This window comes from Lissotriton helveticus, chromosome 2_1 (assembly GCF_964261635.1).
Source record: "Lissotriton helveticus chromosome 2_1, aLisHel1.1, whole genome shotgun sequence".
NCBI classification, from domain to species: Eukaryota; Metazoa; Chordata; class Amphibia; order Caudata; family Salamandridae; genus Lissotriton; species Lissotriton helveticus.
In genome coordinates, this window is record NC_136059.1 from 759,678 (window position 1) to 782,061 (window position 22,384).

The 22,384-nt window shown below is 46.6% G+C and overlaps 1 protein-coding gene across 1 annotated transcript in view; it reads left to right on the plus strand.

Moving 5' to 3' along the window:
- Positions 1-22,384, plus strand: part of LOC144819159 (uncharacterized) — a 505,388-nt gene that overhangs the window by 242,661 nt on the left and 240,343 nt on the right. Inside the window, exon 8 of the mRNA XM_078677131.1 lies at positions 11,345-16,746. Coding sequence (XP_078533257.1) covers positions 11,345-16,746 — 5,402 coding nt within the window. The remainder of the gene's footprint in view (positions 1-11,344; positions 16,747-22,384) is intronic.

The following is a 22,384-nucleotide window of genomic DNA, read 5'->3' on the forward strand; positions in this document are numbered from 1 at the left end:
CAGGAACACACACCACCAGCCGTCAGTGCACGCTACCACCAGGCACACACACCATCAGCCGTCAGTGCACGCTTCCACCAGGCACACACACCACTAGCTGTCAGTGCACGCTGCCACCAGGCACACACACCACCAGCCGTCAGTGCACACTTCCAAAAGGCACACACACCACCAGCTGTCAGTGCACACTTCCACCGGGCACACACACCACCAGCTGTCACTGCACGCTTCACCAGGCACACACACCACCAACCATCAATGCATGCTGCCACCAGTCACACACACCACCAGCCATTGGTGCACGCTTACCCACAAGGCACACACACCACCAGCCGTCAGTGCACGCTTCCACCAGGCACACACACCCCCAGCCGTTAGTGTACGCTTCCACCAGGCACACATAACACTAGTTGTCAGTGCACGCTTCCGCCAGGCACACTCACCACCCAACGTCAGTGCACGCTTCCACCAGGCACACACACTATCAGCCGTCGGTGCATGCTTCCACCAGGCACCCACACCATCAGTAGTCGGTGCATGCTTCCACCAGGCACATACACCACTAGTCGCCAGTGCACGCTTCCACCAGGCACACACACCACTAGTCATCAGTGCACGCTTCCACCAGGCACACACACCACTAGTCGTCAGTGCACGCTTCCAACAGGCACACACACCACCAGCCGTCAATGCATGCTTCCACCAGGCACACAAACCACCAGCCGTCTTTGCACGCTTCCACCAGGCACACACACCACCAGCCGTCAGTGCATGCTTCCACCAGGCACACACACCCCCAGCCGTCAGTGTACACTTCCACCAGGCACACATAACACTAGTTGTCAGTGCACGCTTCCGCCAGGCACACTCACCACCCAACGTCAGTGCACGCTTCCACCAGGCACACACACTATCAGCCGTCGGTGCATGCTTCCACCAGGCACCCACACCATCAGTAGTCGGTGCATGCTTCCACCAGGCACATACACCACTAGTCATCAGTGCACGCTTCCACCAGGCACACACACCACTAGTCATCAGTGCACGCTTCCACCAGGCACACACACCACTAGTCATCAGTGCACGCTTCCACCAGGCACACACACCACCAGCCGTCAATGCATGCTTCCACCAGGCACACAAACCACCAGCCGTCTTTGCACGCTTCCTCCAGGCACTCACACCACCAGCCGTCAGTGCACGCTTCCACCAGGAACACACACCACCAGCCGTCAGTGCACACTACCACCAGGCACACACACCATCAGCCGTCAGTGCACACTTCCACCAGGCACACACACCACCAGCCGTCAGTGCACGCTGCCACCAGGCTAACACACCACCAGCCATCAGTGCACACTTCCAAAAGGCACACACACCACCAGCCGTCAGGGCACACTTCCACCGGGCATACACACCACCAGCTGTCACTGCACGCTTTACCAGGCACACCCACCACCAACCATCAATGCATGCTGCCACCAGTCACACACACCACCAGCCATCGGTGCACGCTTACCCACAAGGCACAGACACCACCAGCCGTCAGTGCACGCTTCCACCAGGCACACACACCCCCAGCCGTTAGTGTACGCTTCCACCAGGCACACATAACACTAGTTGTCAGTGCACGCTTCCGCCAGGCACACTCACCACCCAACGTCAGTGCACGCTTCCACCAGGCACACACACTATCAGCCGTCGGTGCATGCTTCCACCAGGCACCCACACCATCAGTAGTCGGTGCATGCTTCCACCAGGCACATACACCACTAGTCGTCAGTGCACGCTTCCACCAGGCACACACACCACTAGTCATCAGTGCAGGCTTCCACCAGGCACACACACCACTAGTCGTCAGTGCACGCTTCCACCAGGCACACACACCACCAGCCGTCAATGCATGCTTCCACCAGGCACACAAACCACCAGCCGTCTTTGCACACTTCCACCAGGCACACACACCACCAGCCGTCAGTGCACGCTTCCACCAGGAACATACACCACCAGCCGTCAGTGCACGCTACCACCAGGCACACACACCATCAGCTGTCAGTGCAAGCTTCCACCAGGCACACACACCACCAGCTGTCAGTGCACGCTTCCTCCAGGCACATACACCACCAGCCATCAGTGCACGCTTCCAATAGACACACACACCATCAGTCATCAGTGCATGCTTCTACAAGGCACACACACCACCAGCCATCAGTGCACGCTTCCACCAGGCACACACACCACCAGCCATCAGTGCACGCTTCCACCAGGCACACAAACCACCAGCTGTCAGTGCACGCTTTCACCAGGCTCACACACCACCAGCCATCAATGCACACTTCCACCAGGCACACACACAACCAGCCGTCAGTGCATGCTTCCACCAGACACACACACCACCAGCCATCAGTGCACACTTCCAAAAGGCACACACACCACCAGCCGTCAGTGCACACTTCCACCGGGCACACACACCACCAGCTGTCACTGCACGCTTCACCAGGCACACACACCACCAGCCATCAATGCACGCCGCCACCAGTCACACACACCACCAGCGGTCGGTGCACGCTTACCCACAAGGCACACACACCACCAGCTGTCAGTGCACGCTTCCACCAGGCACACACACCCCCAGCCGTCAGTGTACGCTTCCACCAGGCACACATAACACTAGTTGTCAGTGCACGCTTCCGCCAGGCACACTCACCACCCAACGTCAGTGCACGCTTCCACCAGGCACACACATCATCAGCCGTCGGTGCATGCTTCCACCAGGCACCCACACCATCAGTAGTCGGTGCATGCTTCCACCAGGCACATACACCACTAGTCGTCGGTGCACGCTTCCACCAGGCACACACACCACTAGTCGTCAGTGCACACTTCCACCAGGCACACACACCACTAGTCATCAGTGCACGCTTCCACCAGGCACACACACCACCAGCCGTCAATGCATGCTTCCACCAGGCACACAAACCACCAGCCGTCTTTGCACGCTTCCACCAGGCACACACACCACCAGCCGTCAGTGCACGCTTCCACCAGGAACACACACCACCAGCCGTCAGTGCACACTACCACCAGGCACACACACCATCAGCTGTCAGTGCAAGCTTCCACCAGGCACACACACCACCAGCTGTCAGTGCACACTTCCTCCAGGCACATACACCACCAGCCATCAGTGCACGCTTCCACTAGGCACACACACCATCAGTCATCAGTGCATGCTTCTACCAGGCACACACACCACCAGCCATCAGTGCACGCTTCCGCCAGGCACACACACCACCAGCCATCAGTGCACGCTTCCACCAGGCACACAAACCACCAGCTGTCAGTGCACGCTTTCACCAGGCTCACACACCACCAGCCATCAATGCACGCTTCCACCAGGCACTCACACCACCAGCCGTCAGTGCATGCTTCCACCAGGCACACACACCACCAGCCTTCAGTGCACACTTCCACCAGGCACACACACCAACAGCCATCAGTGCACGCTTCACCGGGCACACATACTACCAGCCATCAGTGCACGCTTCCACCAGGCACACACACCATCAGCCATTGGTGCATGCTTCCACCAGGCACCCACACCATCAGTAGTCGGTGCATGCTTCCACCAGGCACACACACCACTAGCCATCAGTGCACACTTCCACCGGGCACACACACCACCAGCTGTCAGTGCACGCTACACCAGGCACACACACCACCAGCAAACAGTGCACGCTTCCACCAGACACACACACCACCAGCCGTTGGTGCACGCTTACCCACGAGGCACACACACCACCAGCCGTCAGTGCACGCTTCCACCAGGCACACACACCACCAGCCATCAGTGTACACTTCCACCAGGCACACATAACACTAGTTGTCAGTGCACGCTTCCGCCAGACACACACACCACCAGCCATCAGTGCACGCTTCCACCAGGCACACACACCATCAGCCATTGGTGCATGCTTCCACCAGGCACCCACACCATCAGCCGTCAGTGCATGCTTCCAAAAGGCACACACACCACTAGCCATCAGTGCACACTTCCACCGGGCACACACACCACCAGCTGTCAGTGCACGCTACACCAGGCACACACACCACCAGCAAACAGTGCACGCTTCCACCAGACACACACACCACCAGCCGTTGGTGCACGCTTACCCACGAGGCACACACACCACCAGCCGTCAGTGCACGCTTCCACCAGGCACACACACCACCAGCCATCAGTGTACACTTCCACCAGGCACACATAACACTAGTTGTCAGTGCACGTTTCGCCAGACACACACACCACCAGCCATCAGTTCACGCTTCTACCAGGCACACACACCATCAGCTGTCGGTGCACGCCTCCACCAGGCACACACAGAATCAGTAGTCAGTGCACAATTCCACCAGGCACACACACCACCAGCCATCAGTGCACGCTTCCACAAGGCACACACACCACCAGCCATCAGTGCACAGTTCCACCAGGCACACACAGCATCAGCCGTCGGTGCATGCTTCCACAAGGCACACACACCATCAGCCATCAGTGCACGCTTCCACCAGGCACACACACCACCAGCCGTCAATGCACGCTACCACCAGGCACACATACCACCAGCCGTCAGTGCATACTACCACCAGACACACACACTACGAGCCGTCGGTGCACGCTTCCACCAGACTCACACACCACCAGCCATAGATGCACGCTTCCACCAGGCACACACACCACCAGCCGTCAGTGCACGCTTCTACCAGGCACACACATCTCCAGCCGTCAGTGCAAACTTCCCCACCAGGCACACACACCACCAGCCATCAGTGCAGGCATCCATCAGGTACACACACCATCAGCCATCAGTGCTTGCTTCCACCAGGCACACACACCATCAGCCGTCAGTGCACGCTTCCACCAGGCACACACACAACCAGCCATCAGTGCACGCTTCACCGGGCACACACCCCACCAGCTGTCAGTGCACGCTTTCACCAGGCACACGTACTACCAGCCATCAGTGCACGCTTCCACCAGGCACACACACCATCAGCCGTTGGTGCATGCTTCCACCAGGCACACATACCACCAGCCGTCAGTGGAGACTTCCACCAGGCACACACATCATTAGCCGTCCGTGCACTCTTCCACCAGGCACACACACCACCAGCTGTCAGTGCAAGCTTCCACCAGGCACACACACCATCAGCTGTCAGTGCATGCTTCCACCAGGCACACACAACACCAGCCATCAATGCACGCCTCCACAAGGCACATATACCACCAGTCGTCAGTGCACGCTTCCACAAGGCACACATACCACCAGCTGTCAGTGCACGCTTCCAACAGGCACACACCACAAGGCGGCAGTGCACGCTTCCACCAGGCACACACACCATCACCCATCAGTGCACACTTTCACCAGGCACACATACCACCAGCCATCAGTGCCCACTTCCACCAGGCACACACACCATCAGCCTTCCATGCACTCTTCCACCAGGCACACACACCACCAGCTGTCAGTGCACACTTCCACAAGGCACACACACCATCAGCCGTCAGTGCATGCTTCCACCAGGCACACATACTACCAGCCTTCAGTGCACGCTTCCACAAGGCACACACACCATCAGCCGTCAGTGCATGCTTCCACCAGGCACACATACCACCAGCCGTCAATGCATGCTTCCACCAGGCACACAAACCACCAGCCGTCGTTGTACGCTTCCACCAGGCACACACACCACCAGCCGTCAGTGCACGCTTCCACCAGGAACACACACCACCAGCCATCAGTGCACGCTACCACCAGGCACACACACCATCAGCTGTCAGTGCAAGCTTCCACCAGGCACACACACCACCAGCTGTCAGTGCACGCTTCCTCCAGGCACATACACCACCAGCCATCAGTGCACGCTTCCACCAGACACACACACCATCAGTCATCAGTGCACGCTTCTTCAGGTTACGGAAACCTTCCCTGTTGAGCGGGGAGTGAGGCAAGGTTGCGTCATGGCGCCTACCTCGTTCTCGCTCTTCGTGAATGGGGTGGCGGAGTTCCTCTCCCTGATGCCGACTGATGCTCCTGCGATGTGTGGTGAGCGGGTCCCGATCCTCATGTTCGCAGACGACACCCTGATAATGTCAAAAACGCCAAGTGGGCTCCAGCACGCTTTAAAGTGCTTTGAAGATTTTTGTCTGGAGAGGGGCCTTGAAATAAATACGGCAAAGACAAAGTTCATGGTTCTTAGTGGTTGTACATCTTTTGGGCCTGCTAGACCCTTCAGAGGGATGATATATATGAATGGCTCCCCGCTGGAGCGGGTCGATGCCTTTACCTACCTGGGGGTTACCCTACAGAGAGATCTGGGGTGGACCAGCCAATTAGACATTGCAGTGTTAAAGCACCATCAGCAGGCTGGCATTCTTCTGGAAAGGTTTAGTTCCTCAACAACAAAGCCCATTAGCCCATTATTGGAAGTTTATGGGATGAAGGTGCTAAGTTTGGCCCTTTATGGTGCCGAACTTTGGGGTTTTCAGAATTTGAGAAACCTGATGCTAGCAGATAATGAATTTCTGCGAAAAGCAACTAGCGTTCCTATAAGTACCCCTTTAACACCTCTTATGTGGGACCTTGGGAAAAAAGCGGTTCACGATCTTGCCTCTTTGCCGCCTTTGTTGTACTGGCGCCACCTATGGACCACAGATGAGCTACAGCACTATGCACAGGGCCTGAGGGAGATAATGGCTAAGGATGGTTGTCAAAAAATACACTGGCTGAAGGCCATTCGGTCCCTATTATCTAGACTGGGAATGAAGGAACTATGGGATGACCCGGTAAATGCTGCATTCCCCTCCAAGAAAATCCTGAAAGAAAAGTATTGGGAGATGGTAAATGCAGAAGTTTGTAAAAAGGGTCTCTCCTCACAATTAACAGGACGTTTTCTGGAGTTTAAGGCCCAACCGAAGCTGGAAATGTATTGGGATGCCATAGAGAAACAGCAGGACCGCAAACTCTATTTTCAACTTAGAGTAGGCTCCCTTCCAGTTAAGTCTTTTACAGCTAAATGGGCAGATGAAAATGGTAAGGATAAATGCCCTAAGTGTGGGGAGGAACTAGAGACAATAAGTCATCTCCTTTTTTTCTGTCCCTTGTATACTGCCCCTAGAGCTATGTGGGTCAAGCCAATTTGTAAATTGCTTGGCACACGCAGACATGCAGAGGCTTTAAGAATTCTAAGTACAGACCCTAGTCCCCCAATTGCTATTGCTCTGGCCAAATTTTTGAAATGGGCATGGGTAATCCATATGCGAATAACCGCGGCCGAGTCCTGAATACTAAGTATCTATCACCGTTAATTATGTGGAAATACGGGGGATGGTTTATTTATATGAGTTTTGTGCAATATTACCATGGTCTGTATGAAAAAAGATGTTTTTTTTAGTATTTTAGGACTTTAGGATTTTATGAAATTGTTAAAAATGATATTCGGCAATAGTCTATAGTAGTTTAATCTTTTCTTAAATATTTATTGTATTGTTTTAATGGATTTTATTTTGAAAAAATGTGGATTTTATGTATGCTTTTATGACTTAATTGTCGAATAAAGCTTATGAATTTGTTTGGCTTTTTCCCCTTCCACTTTGTCTGCTCGTTGTCGACGAGTTGTGCTTGTTGGGGCCTTGAGGCTTCCTTGGTGGTTGTTGCCCATTGGTGAGTCGGTTTCTTTTGAGCTTTATGCTTCGTTGTCCGGGCTCTCCTGTGCTCAATTCTTCTTGGGGCTTTGCCTGCTGTTTTGCGGGGTCTGCGGTTGCCCCTTTCGTGCAGACTTGTTGTGGTTGTCCGCTGCGGTGGTTTTTTTCTGGCCTTCCCTTCCACTTGTCGGTTAGGTGAGTTGGGTACTCTGCTCGTTTTGTTTCCTTCTTTGCAGTTTCGGCTGGTTTGAGTTGTTTTGCGGCTTAATCCGGCTTTTCAAGTTTCCTTTTGCGGCTGGAGGTGTTGCTTCCTGTTTTGCCTGCTGAGGGGTTTCTGCTGTTCCCCTTTTTTGGGTGTTCGCAGGGCTCTTCTGCTTTGCCTATACCGTTCGCTGCAGTCTTGGGTTTCTCCTGCCCTGTTTATATCCTGTGGGTTCTGTGTCTGCTTCCTGTGCTGAGGCGGCGGGGTCTCTATCCTGGTCATTTGTGGGGTGGCTTTTTGGCGGTCCCGTCACACTTTTGTGCGACATTCTTGGCTTGTTGTTTTACTTGGATTGTATAGTTGATATTTATATTTAAACAACTAACATATGGAATTCAAAAAGCAGCATTGCTGGAAGGGAATAACAGGATAATCATGGTAAATCAACCAGCTAGCATTTGTTAGTCTAGCGAGCCAGTTATGGCAGCTAGCCCATTCCCAGCTGCAGTTGTTCTCCATTTAGAACTCGGACTGTGGAACCCATTGGAACTACAACTGGTTCCCACTGTGTTGGGTGTGCTATACTCCACAAACCACAGGATTCCAAACCCTCCATGTTGTAGGCTGATAAATGTACTGATTTTTACTCTGTGGGGAATTTCGTTTTAGGGCCAGACCCTCCCCCTTAGGCACCAGAGAAGCATGGATATATCGAAGTATCATAGTATACTGGACACACTTGCAACAATCTGTCCCACCCTAATCTCATGGAGAACCATTGGCCATTGTACAAGAATTGAGACTAGGTAAATCTAGAGGTTGCTGAAGGCATGTGCTTTTTGGCAAAAAGGATAACATTGCCCTTGGATTGTAGTTTGTGTGAGGCATTAGTACTATAACAAGTACACAGTAAAAAACTGTATAGTGTGGCCACTTGTTCTACCTGGTGCTGCTGTAACCTTTCGTTACTTTATGACATACAGTATCTAAGTTTCACCTGCTCATCCCGCTCTAGGTTAATCACTGGCTGTCCTTTACTACTTCTCACCTTTGATGAGTCAATGCACAAAAGAAAATGTTGGTGTCCAAAGAGCAGTGTGGTAGGATATATGCCCGTGGTACTCAAGATGCAAACAGGTACAACTGAACTGAACTACACGCATACCCAGGAGCTTTGGTCGCCGGTACTAACCAGAGTAATCGAAGCGGCATTAAAAGGAGGCCTTATAAAAACTTGGTCTACCTCTATTCTGCTCCCTATTTTTAAGAAGGGAGATCGTAATAATCCAGCATGCTACAGGCCCATTTCCCTCCGGGATTCCCTTGGCAAAGTGGCAGTTCGCCTAATCCTGGAGAGATTGCGGGTCTGGTCTGAAGATAACAACATCATGACAGACCTGCAATATGGTTTCCGGGAGGGATTGGGAACTGTGGAGCAGGCCTTGAACCTCTCCCTTCTAATTGGGAAATATGTCCAGGCAAAGAAAGGCAATCTTCACCTGGTCTTCGTGGATTTGACCGCAGACTTTGATTGTGTATCACATTCAAGGCTGTGGTCAATCCTCGTGGAAATGGGAGTGGACCCTCATATAATATCCTTCCTTCGTGAGCTGTATTCAGGCGCTTCGGCAAGGGTTAGATTTGGGGTGAATGGGGAGCTCACGCATTCGTTTGGTGTAACCAAGGGAGTCAGACAAGGGTGTGTCCTGGCTCCTTTTCTATTTAATCTGTATACAAATGGCCTTGAGTTGGCCATGCTAGAAGGGAGTCAGGACCTCCCAACAATTGCCCGTCGTCCAATCCCCGCGTTACTTTACGCAGATGATGCAGTAATCATGGCTCGAACCCCAGTACAACTTCAGAACCAACTAAACTCTTACTGCAAATTCATGGCTTCATTGGACTTAAAGGTCAATATAAAGAAAACACTAGGCCTGCATTTAGATAAAAAGAGATCTAAGAACAAACCGATATGTATAGAAAAAGCTACGTTGGACTGTACTAGTACTTATCCCTATTTAGGTATACTCTTTGACAACACCTCCTCTTGGAAGTCGGCCATTGAAAGTAGATACCTCTTATTTTTAAGAGCTTCCTCCGCATTGATTGCTTTCTCTCGTAAAATAGGTAAACCACCCCCCAAAGAACTTTTGCAAATATATTACGCTAAGTGCCATAGCGTAGCCGTATATGGCGCTGGGGTCTGGGGCTACGTACCTGTGGTTACATTACAAAGGGCTGAGAACAATTTCACCAATTATCTTTTGGCCTTCCCTCAGTCCTCTCCAACCTATGCCTGTCACATAGAACTAGGCATGGATTATATTGCTGATTATATCAAAATCCAGCCAATATTACTGTGGCATCGCATTTGGACGACGGAGCAGTGTAGCTTAACTCGTGCACTAATAGAAGATTGCCTGGTCCTAGAGAACTGGCTGAATGTCCCATGGTTGTTATATGGACATAACTTTTTAAATGACCTGGGCCTCTCCAAATACTTCAAAGAACCTGCAGTCCTAAACACTGTTACCAGAAAGGCTCTCCGATTGCTTTGTTTATCTCATTTGGGTGAAATTCGTATGGCTCAAGAAATCTATAAAGTCACAAACCGCCATATTTTAACCATTCAGTGTACCTTGGGCATTCAGCCGTACCTTACCTTCTGTTTGTCTACCTATGAAAAGTATTTGTTAACTCGGTTTAGACTTAATTTGTTTTTCCGCTTGGTTACTTTCCCAGGGAGACAGGATTGGTCAAACTCCATCATCCAGTGCCCCTGTGATGGTACCTCTGAACAGTCTAATATCCACGTATTACTGTTCTGTAAATACTATGATGTACCGCGCAAACAATGGATTGTTCCAATCCTATGATCCCTGGGTTTGAGAAGTCCAGCTTTTATGGCGTTACAATTTTTAGATACAGTATCAAACGCCAAATGCATAGCCATGTTTCTTAAAACCTGTCTTAAAATCGGAGCTACTTATGAAGACCCATAGTAATTTAAAAATGGTCCACTGATAATTGTTATGCTTGATTTCTGCACTATTAGCTGACAAATTGCCCCCTTTTTTATGATTCATAGTACGGTTGTAAGGCTTTATCGCATGTATACATATATATATATATATATATATATATATATATATTGTTTAATACTATTTTTATTGTGTACCTACGTTGTATGTGAAATTGTATATAATGATTGTTGCTTTTATGATTTTATATGGCTCTAAAATCGAATAAAGCTTTCTACTACTACTGCAACTGAACTGATCAATCACCTTTAGCTGCCACAGTACTGTCAGAAAAGTCAAACATTTATTTGCAAAAATGAATGGCCTAGGGGATTTTTTTTGCAAATTCACCTGTCTATGCTGTTATCTGGATTCCCACTGAAGGAAGATTTAACACACATTGTAATCTTTTTCTTTTAGGAAAATTATGTTGAAGAGAAATTCAACCAGCTCTTAATTACTTATGGGATAAACGAAGATATCAGTGCTGCTTCCAAGAACATTGGAGAAAGGATTCAAACCCTACAACAGTGTCTCATTACCAGGTACATCAAAACGACGGGCCTAAACATCTGGTGTCATGGAAGTTTGAATAACGTCTTTGAGAAGAAGATGTCACTTACTGATCAGCTGAGTCTTCTTCAGACAACAGTAGAAGTGACACTGAAAGATTGTGACCTAGATACGACTGAACTTCAACAGTACAAACATGAGCTTGACAGGGTGTCTAGCTTTCTAATACATATCCTGGGCACACTCCACAAAACAAACAAGACTTTAGCTGGGAGACTGTCAAGAGCTGTATTTTCTGAGCTCTCCAGAACCAGTCAAGACTTCCTGGAACACATACTATTCAATGGAGTCTGGACTCCAATCCAGGCCGTTATCTTTACTCTACAAGTACAGGAGATCGGCGTTCCACGAGAGAAGGTGGAGAAGATCCTCCAACAGGTACAAACGTACCACTTCGATATAACCCTGATTATTGCATCTCTGAGGATGAAAGATGCAGTGCAGGATCCACAGCAATCAATGAAGCAAGAGAAGGACAAGGATTTAAAAAACATACTATCCGAAATCAGAACAAAACACTATCCAGAACAGATACTTTCCATCTTGGAGCAAGTGCTCAGCAAAGTTCAAGTTGAACTTCCAGCCTACATAGATGGCAAGAAGATGACAGAAAAGTGTAAAGCTATGATCAGTTCAATAAACTTTGAAAATCCTGATATTGAGACACTGGTGAAAGTTTTGATTGGCTTGTGTGTGGCTGTTCAGGACACCACGACAATTGTAATGCAGTCAGGAGAGAAGATTGAGGGCTATTTCCCACGCATGATTCAACTCGCATCTCTGTTGACTCTTCTCATTTCTAAAGACCCTGAATGCAGTGGTTGTCTTTTGGAGATCTTTACTGGAGAGGGTAAATCTTCCATCGTGGCCATGCTCGCCCTTGTTCATGCCATCCGAGGAAAGAAGGTTGATGTTATCACAAGTTCATCAGTACTTGCCCGTCGAGATCAAGAGGAATGGAGCAAGCTCTACAGGATGTTCGATGTGTCTTGTAGCGTTGTACCACCACCAGGGTTAGATGAATGCACTGACTCAAGAGAAATTGACAAGGCAATTAAAAAGGCGTATGCAGCTGATATTGTGTACGGCACTGTTGGGAACTTTGCTGCTGACATTCTACGACAAGAGTTTGAAAAACGTAAAACCAGAGGAGATCGTGCCTTTGACATAGCCATTGTAGATGAAGTGGACTATATGACCTTAGACAGCGGCGTCCAAGTCACATACCTTTCACGTGCAGCAACAGGAATGCGGCACTTAGAACAACTGCTGGCAGCCATCTGGGTGAAGATGTGTACTTGCCAACGCATCCAGGAGGCCAAAACTGGTGACATTCTTTGGGCCACAGGAACACAATACTTTCACAAAGTTGCTGCAGCAGCAATCATGGGACCGAACACATCAGAGCATTTCTCCTCCCTCGACATTCTGTTGCCGGGACTGCAGCTGGGGTTCTTTACTGAAGAGGATGTGAAGAAGCTTCAATCCACCCTAGTGGAGTCTGATCAGACAATCACTCAAGCTCCACAAGACTCTGCGATCAAAGAACTCATGGATAAACTTGGGCCGGCTCAGCAGCGAGATCTCTTGTCTATATTTCAGACAGTTCTTGAAGATGCTGTTGTTTTTGAATATTATGAGCTAAAGGATGGTAAAGCATCTGAATTTGAGATCAGTTCCACATCAGACAATAAAGCCACATCTGATCATGACAAAATTTGCATTCTTCTCCAGGACCATGGCTGTGCCTGTGTGGTGATGAGCGAGAAGGATCTGATAGATGGAGCTGTGACCGAACTGGAATCAAGAATCAGGTACTCAGATACCTATCAGCCACCAGATAAACAAGAGAATAAGGACGAGACCTTTATTCTCCTGCCAGGCTACCTGAAGGAATACACACAGAACAGGATGAAGGTCTTTGTGGAAAATGCTATGAAGGCAATCGTGATGGAGAAGGATCGAGAGTACATGATAGAATCAGCCACAGACACGAGTCAAGTGAAGTCCACCTCACCCATCCACGAATACCACTCCATCATCCCAGTGGACTTCAAAGCCACCGGTGTGCTTGAGAAGAACAAGCGCTGGGGTGACGGCTTACAGCAGTTCCTGGAGATGAAGCACCAGCTGGCGATATCTCCACTGTCAAACGTCACCAACTTCATGTCAAATTTCCATTTCCTTCAACGATACACTAAAGGCACAGGCATGTTCGGGGTCTCTGGGACCCTAGGGGATGAGGCAGAGGTTGGGTTTCTTAAAAAATACTACAAGGTATCCTGCTATGTTATGCCTACTCACCGCCATACTAAGAGGACTGAGCTACCAACTCTACAGGTCGTTGGTGGCCGTGACGCCTGGATCAAAAGTATCTGTGAACATGTGAAGGAGCACACAAGTCCAAGCCAGTGGGGAAAGGGCCAAGCGGCTTTAGTTGTCTGCGAAGATGTGAAAACAGCTGAAAAGCTTCAAAAAGAGTTAATAGAATTAGAAGCTGTTTCTGGTAAAATAACTTTGTACACCAGAAGTGATAAACATGATGTTGAAAGGGTCACCTTTGGGCCAGGAGATGTTATTATTGCCACAAACCTCGGTGGAAGAGGCACAGATGTTAAAGTCACTCAATGTGTGAATGACAGTGGAGGACTCTTTGTGATTCTCACACATTTTCCCACAAACATCAGAGTTGAAAAGCAGATATTTGGCAGGACCTCCCGCAAAGGAAGCCCTGGCATGGTCCAAATGATTTTAAACTATGATGACCTGTCACCATCGTATCAGGGCCAACCAATCGAGGTGATGAGACGGCTCAGAGCAGAATATGAGAAGAAGCGCATTGAGGAAACAGAGAAAAATGAGCTCTTGGAAGTACAGCTGCGGGAGGAACTTTTTGAAGAGTTTTGTAAACATCTAGATAAATTTGAAGGAAAGTTCGATAAACGTGAAAAAACAGACATCTATTCAGTAAAGAACGTGCGCACGTTAATAAGCCCTAAGAGTGATACAAAGTTCGACTACCGCCCGGCTCTGAATGCGTTGAAGGAGAGCTGGGCCCTTTGGCTCACACTACATGAGAAGGACATTGAAGACCATAAAGACATCCACAAGCTAAAGGCAGACCTTGGCCAAGTGATTCAGAAGAGAGCAGACAGCCTCCTGCGAGGGGAATCAGATAACTTCTACGACTTCATCAAACAGGCTATGGATCGCATGTACCTCCACACTCAGAACAAAAGATCGGATTATGGGGCGCTATCATTCTGGCAGAAAGCAGAGAAGACTGATCGGGTGTACCGTGCCGTCTCGCTATACAATCAGGCCTACATTTCAATTAATATGAGACAGAAAGGATACATGCAGAAGGCATTGGATCTCTTGAACGAATCTAAGCAGATGATCGATGTCTATGTATCTGAGGTGTCAAACACCACCGTTTCCTGCCAGATGTCCTGCATTGCAAAGTTTGAGCCTCACAACAAAGATGAACCCAACTTCACAAAACAAATGCAGACACGGATGAGCCTGTTCAAGTCCTGGATCGACTACATCGATAAATCTTTAGCAAAGTTAGTGGAACTTCAAAAGAGCAACAGCAAAGCCCGAACCAAGGACCAGGCTGTCTTCTCATTGTCAACGGATCGTGGCCTCATCACCACTGATGAGATGACTGTGCTGTATGACTACGGCCTGTCCTTTGTGTTTGAAGTGGAGAAGAAGCCAGAATTCTGCATTGATGCTCTGATCTGCTTTATCCTTGGAGTTACACAGGTCGTCGCTGGGATTCTTCTGGTCACCATCACCTCTGGCGTAGCGAGTCAGATCGGGTTGGGCCTGATTGGTGAAGGTATCTCAGACATGATATCGGGGATCGAAGGGATGATCAGAGGCAGCTTCAGTTGGGCAGAGTGGGCCTCAGCCAAAGCTTTGAGTATTGGGTTATCGCTGATAAGTGGAGTGTTTGGCTTCATTAATAGGGCAGCTCCTGCCATGAAGTACTCAGCAAAAGCTTTGTTCACTGGATCTAAAACCTTTTCAACTGCCGCCAGCGAGGTCATCCAATCAGGAAGACTAGTGCTTAGTTCTGCAAAGTCTGCAGTCAGTTCTGTTGGCAAAGAAGCCTTTAGCCAATCCCTCCGGTCCCTGGCCACAAGCTCTGCCGTCCGGAACAGCTTCCTGCAGGCTGCGAAGTACGCGGGGCAGGAGTTGTGCAAACAGGGAGCCCTCAGGGGGTTGAATTATGGCCTGCCTAAAGGCCTAGAAGCAGCAGCCAGAGCGATGTTCAAATCCCACTTTAAAGACAAAATCAACAACTTAGTGAAACAAACGAACCTTTTGGACGAGGCAATTGTAAAGTTTGTCGTTGTGAAGGGAGTGCCGGAATGTGCTCTACGACCAGAGAAGCCGGACAACTTCAGGATCCCAGAGAGCTCCAAAGAGGGAATGAAGACCATCATGACAGATATCTGTCAGGGGGCGGTCGGAGATGTCTGCAGGGACAACGAGGTGTTGAACATGTGCTTGAAATATGCAGAACAGGTACTCCTCCTCGGGGTGCAGAAAACGAAGCTGAACGCAGCCGGGCAGATAGGAGTCGGGGTGGCTACTGGTATTTTAAAAAATGCGGCTGACTACAGCCATTATTCCAAAGTTATGAAGCTGCTCGAAGCGAGAGTCATCCCATTTATAATTACTGAATGTCACAAGTACTTCGAACCTGCTGAATACAGGGAAGACGGACGCTGCAATCTCCAAGATGTAAAGAAAACAAAAGATGCTTTGTTAGATCTCATCTCCGAGGTTATAAATGACAAATTTACGGAGTTCATTTCCAGTCGTCTTGTAAATTCGTTACTTACTCCTGTTCAAAAAGGGATTAATAAATGCGCTGGCAAGATCATCGACAACGTCGTGGGAAAAAACAAGACACAGCGATTCTTCATCGAACAACATTTCCAAAAGAATATGAAGAAGATGGCGGCTGGAGGGGAGGCGGCTGCGGCTGCGCTCCCTGAAGCAGAGCACCAGGTACTAGCTGAGAAAGTGCAGGAGCTGGCAGACCCGGGGCGCCCGGCCACCGAGCTGGACCTCAACGTCCTCACCAAGAGCGACCTCCTGGAGGGCAAAGGGGTCAGGCTGACCGTCCTGGATGAGAAGCAGAAGCTGATCTCCACCCAGATCTACCCGGGGAAGGATCCCGCCGCCGGGGTCGTCTCCCTCCAGCTGCAGAAAGTGAAGCAGGACGCAAGGTAAGGCTCAGACTAAACAGCTTCTTCAGCAAGTACTGTCTTTCAGTCACTGATGGCCACATCTTCAGTCTTCTAACTGCTTCTATGTATGTGAGGCCTCCATGAACAAACGTATGTATGATCTGCTCACCTGTGGCCCCATGTGCTTTGATTCTGCAGAAAGGGGGGTCCCACCTGCCCCACCCCCCCAGCCCCAGGGCCCCAAGGATAACCCCGAGTGGATCCTACCACTCACAGACCCAAGGGGCTACTGACTCTGGACTGGACATGCCGGCTCTGCACACTCCAGGCCTGACATACCTGGTCCCTGTGGGCTGGTTTTACCGAGTGTAAGTACAGCAACTGAGGGCAGACACATCACACAGCGTCACAGGGAGAACTTGAAAAGCTTCCTTCAGCAGGCAGTGCATGCTGCATCTACCACCCCTGCCCCTCCCACTGGAAAAGGACAGTTCCATGCCAGCGGCAAAGTCCAGGGCTGAGAGCATAACATAGGCAGATAAGACAACATTCATCATGTCACCCCAATATCCCTCAACAAAATCCAGAAACCTCATTGCGAAATCATACCTCTTGCCCCACATTCCTAGAACTGGTGCAAGAAAATGTAAGAACATTGACAAAGGACAGCAGGCAGACCACACTTCTTGACACAAGCAGCCACAAGAATGGTTCACCAAGAATAACATTAACTTTCTCTTGACCCTCCCAGTGACTCTGGCTTAAGTAACTGCCCATCTCTGAACTGTGATGCAAGCAAAACACACACCAGACCTCATACATTGTAAGCTTACCAGGAGAAACAAGGCAATACAGAGAAGAATAAGTCACAATCAGTCTCTTTCTTTACAGAAACCTAAGAAACAAGAGAGACACACACAAGAACTCAGAACACACTTCCCACGTTACAACAAACAGAGGCACACCTTCAGGAAATGTCTAAAAACCTGGCTGTTTGACACATAGGTCCATGCACAATACGTAATCAGATAGCCAGCAGAAAGCGCCAGGACACCCTTGGGTAACCGTGCACTTTAGAAATGTAATCAACATAACAAAAGTATGAAAAGTAACAACCCAGGCGATTGGTAGAGACTTGTTCACATAATAGTGATAAGAACACAGCACCAGTTCCGTAAAGGAAGGAGACAGTTTTTATTTAACAATGTTTAAAAAGAATTTGTACATGAAAAATATCACAATATAGAACGTTAAAAAGTATGAATTGAACACATACTGATACAAAACATAACAGAGAAGTGACAATAAAATTAATTAAACATCATAAAACATCATTTCATACAAATTATCTAATAATCATACTAATCATAGAATAAACAGTAATTAAAGGGGTGTCTCGTCGACGCGCGTTTCCGAGACCAGCGCCTTCTTCAGGACACAATACACAAAGACCTAAATACAAAAGCATAATTATTCATTGCAAAAACATAATTACTCATAAAAAAATTCATCTGTAAATACATCAAATATTATAACCTAAGTACAATTTAATAAATTGCATCATCTCCAAATTTAAACAACATGCATGCTGTCTCCAACAGAACGAGGGGGGGTTGGGCTGGGCCTTTTAATAAAACAAGGAGACCCAAATGATGAGGGTATTTAGCAGTAAATCTCAATGCTCATTCTCAGAACAATAAGGGGGGAAAAAGGATATGAAGAAGGTAGATCAAAGATATAAATAAACATAACTCAAATAAGAATTGCATCCTGTGAGATTTTCAGATACAAAGAGTATGTCAAATAGTATCAAATAAAAAGAAAGAACACAACATATCTAAATCTCTTGTGTATCACATCTCTCCATGATACTATGTTATTGGGAAAGGGCAAGCCCCATAGATAATGTATTTCATCACTGACACGTGAATAGATAACAAGAATAAGGTGTCCATGGGACGAAGAAGGCATATGTATTCTTCATGAGGACCATAGAATCCAGATTGAAAGCATAGTTTTAGATGACAGAGGTCAGTATCTAGTAAGTATGTTGTTCCTAGCAACAATGATTAAACAAGTCATAATGGCTATTACTTACTTCAAAGCAGGGTCGTTGCCAAATATATTCACTTGCGTTATCCCTTAAATTAGATACAAATCCCAAAATAAGGAAAAGTTCTAAAGGAAAACAAAAAATCGGAGTTCGTAAGTTTTGTGATAGAAACAATTCTTTTATGAGTATTACACGAAGCGAGATTTGCAAATGCAACAAGCCATGACTCGATTCTATATAAAAGTGCCTAGGGACTCAAAAGTACAGTCTTCTGTATATGGATTTACTCCAGCTTCAAGTAGTTTTAGCGCATATGATGGAAGCAAAATCCTTTTCAAGAACAGTACAAAGCTGAAAAATGCAGAGATACAAGTATAACTATGTGCAAAGGAGGAGGAATCCAATAATTCGTCAACCCTGTTACATGCTATTTCGAAGCCTACCTCGGAAATACTTCCTGTATATTACAATGCGGTAACGAGTGAATATACGATGTGTTGAAGAATTCAAATTAAAACTCCATAAATGCGGGATCTGTAAAAAACATAATAGGAACTAATTTAGAAACTGAAGAAAAAATATAAGTGTATAACATGAATGAAATTCAAAATAATTAAAGAAAAATACCTAATTGTTAGAACAGGCGTGCCTTGCCTCCACCGTTTAAAGGATTCTTATGTGGACGTAACGATCAAGGATATGTTGATCAATACTAAGGAATGAGATAAAATTTATTTTAGAAACGTATTAACGTTGCAACCAGACCTTCCTCGCAGACAAAGACGTTATTTATTTTTACTTGATTATTTGATACTATTTGACATACTCTTTGTATCTGAAAATCTCACAGGATGCAATTCTTATTTGAGTTATGTTTATTTATATCTTTGATCTACCTTCTTCATATCCTTTTTCCCCCCTTATTGTTCTGAGAATGAGCATTGAGATTTACTGCTAAATACCCTCATCATTTGGGTCTCCTTGTTTTATTAAAAGGCCCAGCCCAACCCCCCCTCGTTCTGTTGGAGACAGCATGCATGTTGTTTAAATTTGGAGATGATGCAATTTATTAAATTGTACTTAGGTTATAATATTTGATGTATTTACAGATGAATTTTTTTATGAGTAATTATGTTTTTGCAATGAATAATTATGCTTTTGTATTTAGGTCTTTGTGTATTGTGTCCTGAAGAAGGCGCTGGTCTCGGAAACGCGCGTCGACGAGACACCCCTTTAATTACTGTTTATTCTATGATTAGTATGATTATTAGATAATTTGTATGAAATGATGTTTTATGATGTTTAATTAATTTTATTGTCACTTCTCTGTTATGTTTTGTATCAGTATGTGTTCAATTCATACTTTTTAACGTTCTATATTGTGATATTTTTCTTGTACAAATTCTTTTTAAAACATTGTTAAATAAAAACTGTCTCCTTCCTTTACGGAACTGGTGCTGTGTTCTTATCACTATTATGTGAACAAGTCTCTACCAATCGCCTGGGTTGTTACTTTTCATACTGCTTCTCCCTGACCTAGGGGTTATATTTATCAATTGCACAGGGAACCCTTGTTTTTTACAAGCACTTTACCCACAGCCTGTCTGTGTAGGGTTTTTTTCATTAATATTTATGCTGGTTTATCATAGAAATCTCCGTGCTCATTGAAATAATCTTATTTATATAGGAATTTCATTTTGAGGGTTATGAAGACATTTTTTTATTTTTTTATTTTATTTTTTATTTTTTGTTCAAATCTCAGTATGAGGCTTCATACCCGTATTTTATTTTATTACCAACATCATTAGGTTTTGGATGGTAATAAGATAATTCACTAACAATTTATAATCAGGTTCCCCTTTTGGTGATACGTCTGACTCCTCCATATTGCCGGTTCGGTACCACTGAATTCGGAGTCCCATTTCTATCTCGATGAATCAAACATTGTGATTCGACAATGTGAATCGCATACCTATTTAAAGGCGGGCCTTCACTTGGCTCTTGCTTCCTGTTATCCGTACGTCGATTGTGACCCGGAAGATCCTGACGTTCCAGCCTGCCTCCACACGTTGCTTCGCTCCTTATTTGCAAGTACGTTCCATCAGTGTTCTCGGGTATTGAGACTTTCTCATGTCCGAAGGTTAACTACTATTGAAATTTACGGATTGCTTGGACAGCTCTACCATACTTAGTTTATTCTGCATTTTTGCAGGTTTGATTCATGCTTGCGTCATCTTTCATCTTTCGCCACACGGATGGAGTTACTTTGATTTAGGACGAATAACAAGTTTTTTAGAGGTACGTCCTTTTATCTTAGTACACTCGGCATTAGACAATCTGGCGTCTTTGTCTGCGAGGAAGGTCTGGTTGCAACGTTAATACGTTTCTAAAATAAATTTTATCTCATTCCTTAGTATTGATCAACATATCCTTGATCGTTACGTCCACATAAGAATCCTTTAAACGGTGGAGGCAAGGCACGCCTGTTCTAACAATTAGGTATTTTTCTTTAATTATTTTGAATTTCATTCATGTTATACACTTATATTTTTTCTTCAGTTTCTAAATTAGTTCCTATTATGTTTTTTACAGATCCCGCATTTATGGAGTTTTAATTTGAATTCTTCAACACATCGTATATTCACTCGTTACCGCATTGTAATATACAGGAAGTATTTCCGAGGTAGGCTTCGAAATAGCATGTAACAGGGTTGACGAATTATTGGATTCCTCCTCCTTTGCACATAGTTATACTTGTATCTCTGCATTTTTCAGCTTTGTACTGTTCTTGAAAAGGATTTTGCTTCCATCATATGCGCTAAAACTACTTGAAGCTGGAGTAAATCCATATACAGAAGACTGTACTTTTGAGTCCCTAGGCACTTTTATATAGAATCGAGTCATGGCTTGTTGCATTTGCAAATCTCGCTTCGTGTAATACTCATAAAAGAATTGTTTCTATCACAAAACTTACGAACTCCGATTTTTTGTTTTCCTTTAGAACTTTTCCTTATTTTGGGATTTGTATCTAATTTAAGGGATAACGCAAGTGAATATATTTGGCAACGACCCTGCTTTGAAGTAAGTAATAGCCATTATGACTTGTTTAATCATTGTTGCTAGGAACAACATACTTACTAGATACTGACCTCTGTCATCTAAAACTATGCTTTCAATCTGGATTCTATGGTCCTCATGAAGAATACATATGCCTTCTTCGTCCCATGGACACCTTATTCTTGTTATCTATTCACGTGTCAGTGATGAAATACATTATCTATGGGGCTTGCCCTTTCCCAATAACATAGTATCATGGAGAGATGTGATACACAAGAGATTTAGATATGTTGTGTTCTTTCTTTTTATTTGATACTATTTGACATACTCTTTGTATCTGAAAATCTCACAGGATGCAATTCTTATTTGAGTTATGTTTATTTATATCTTTGATCTACCTTCTTCATATCCTTTTTCCCCCCTTATTGTTCTGAGAATGAGCATTGAGATTTACTGCTAAATACCCTCATCATTTGGGTCTCCTTGTTTTATTAAAAGGCCCAGCCCAACCCCCCCTCGTTCTGTTGGAGACAGCATGCATGTTGTTTAAATTTGGAGATGATGCAA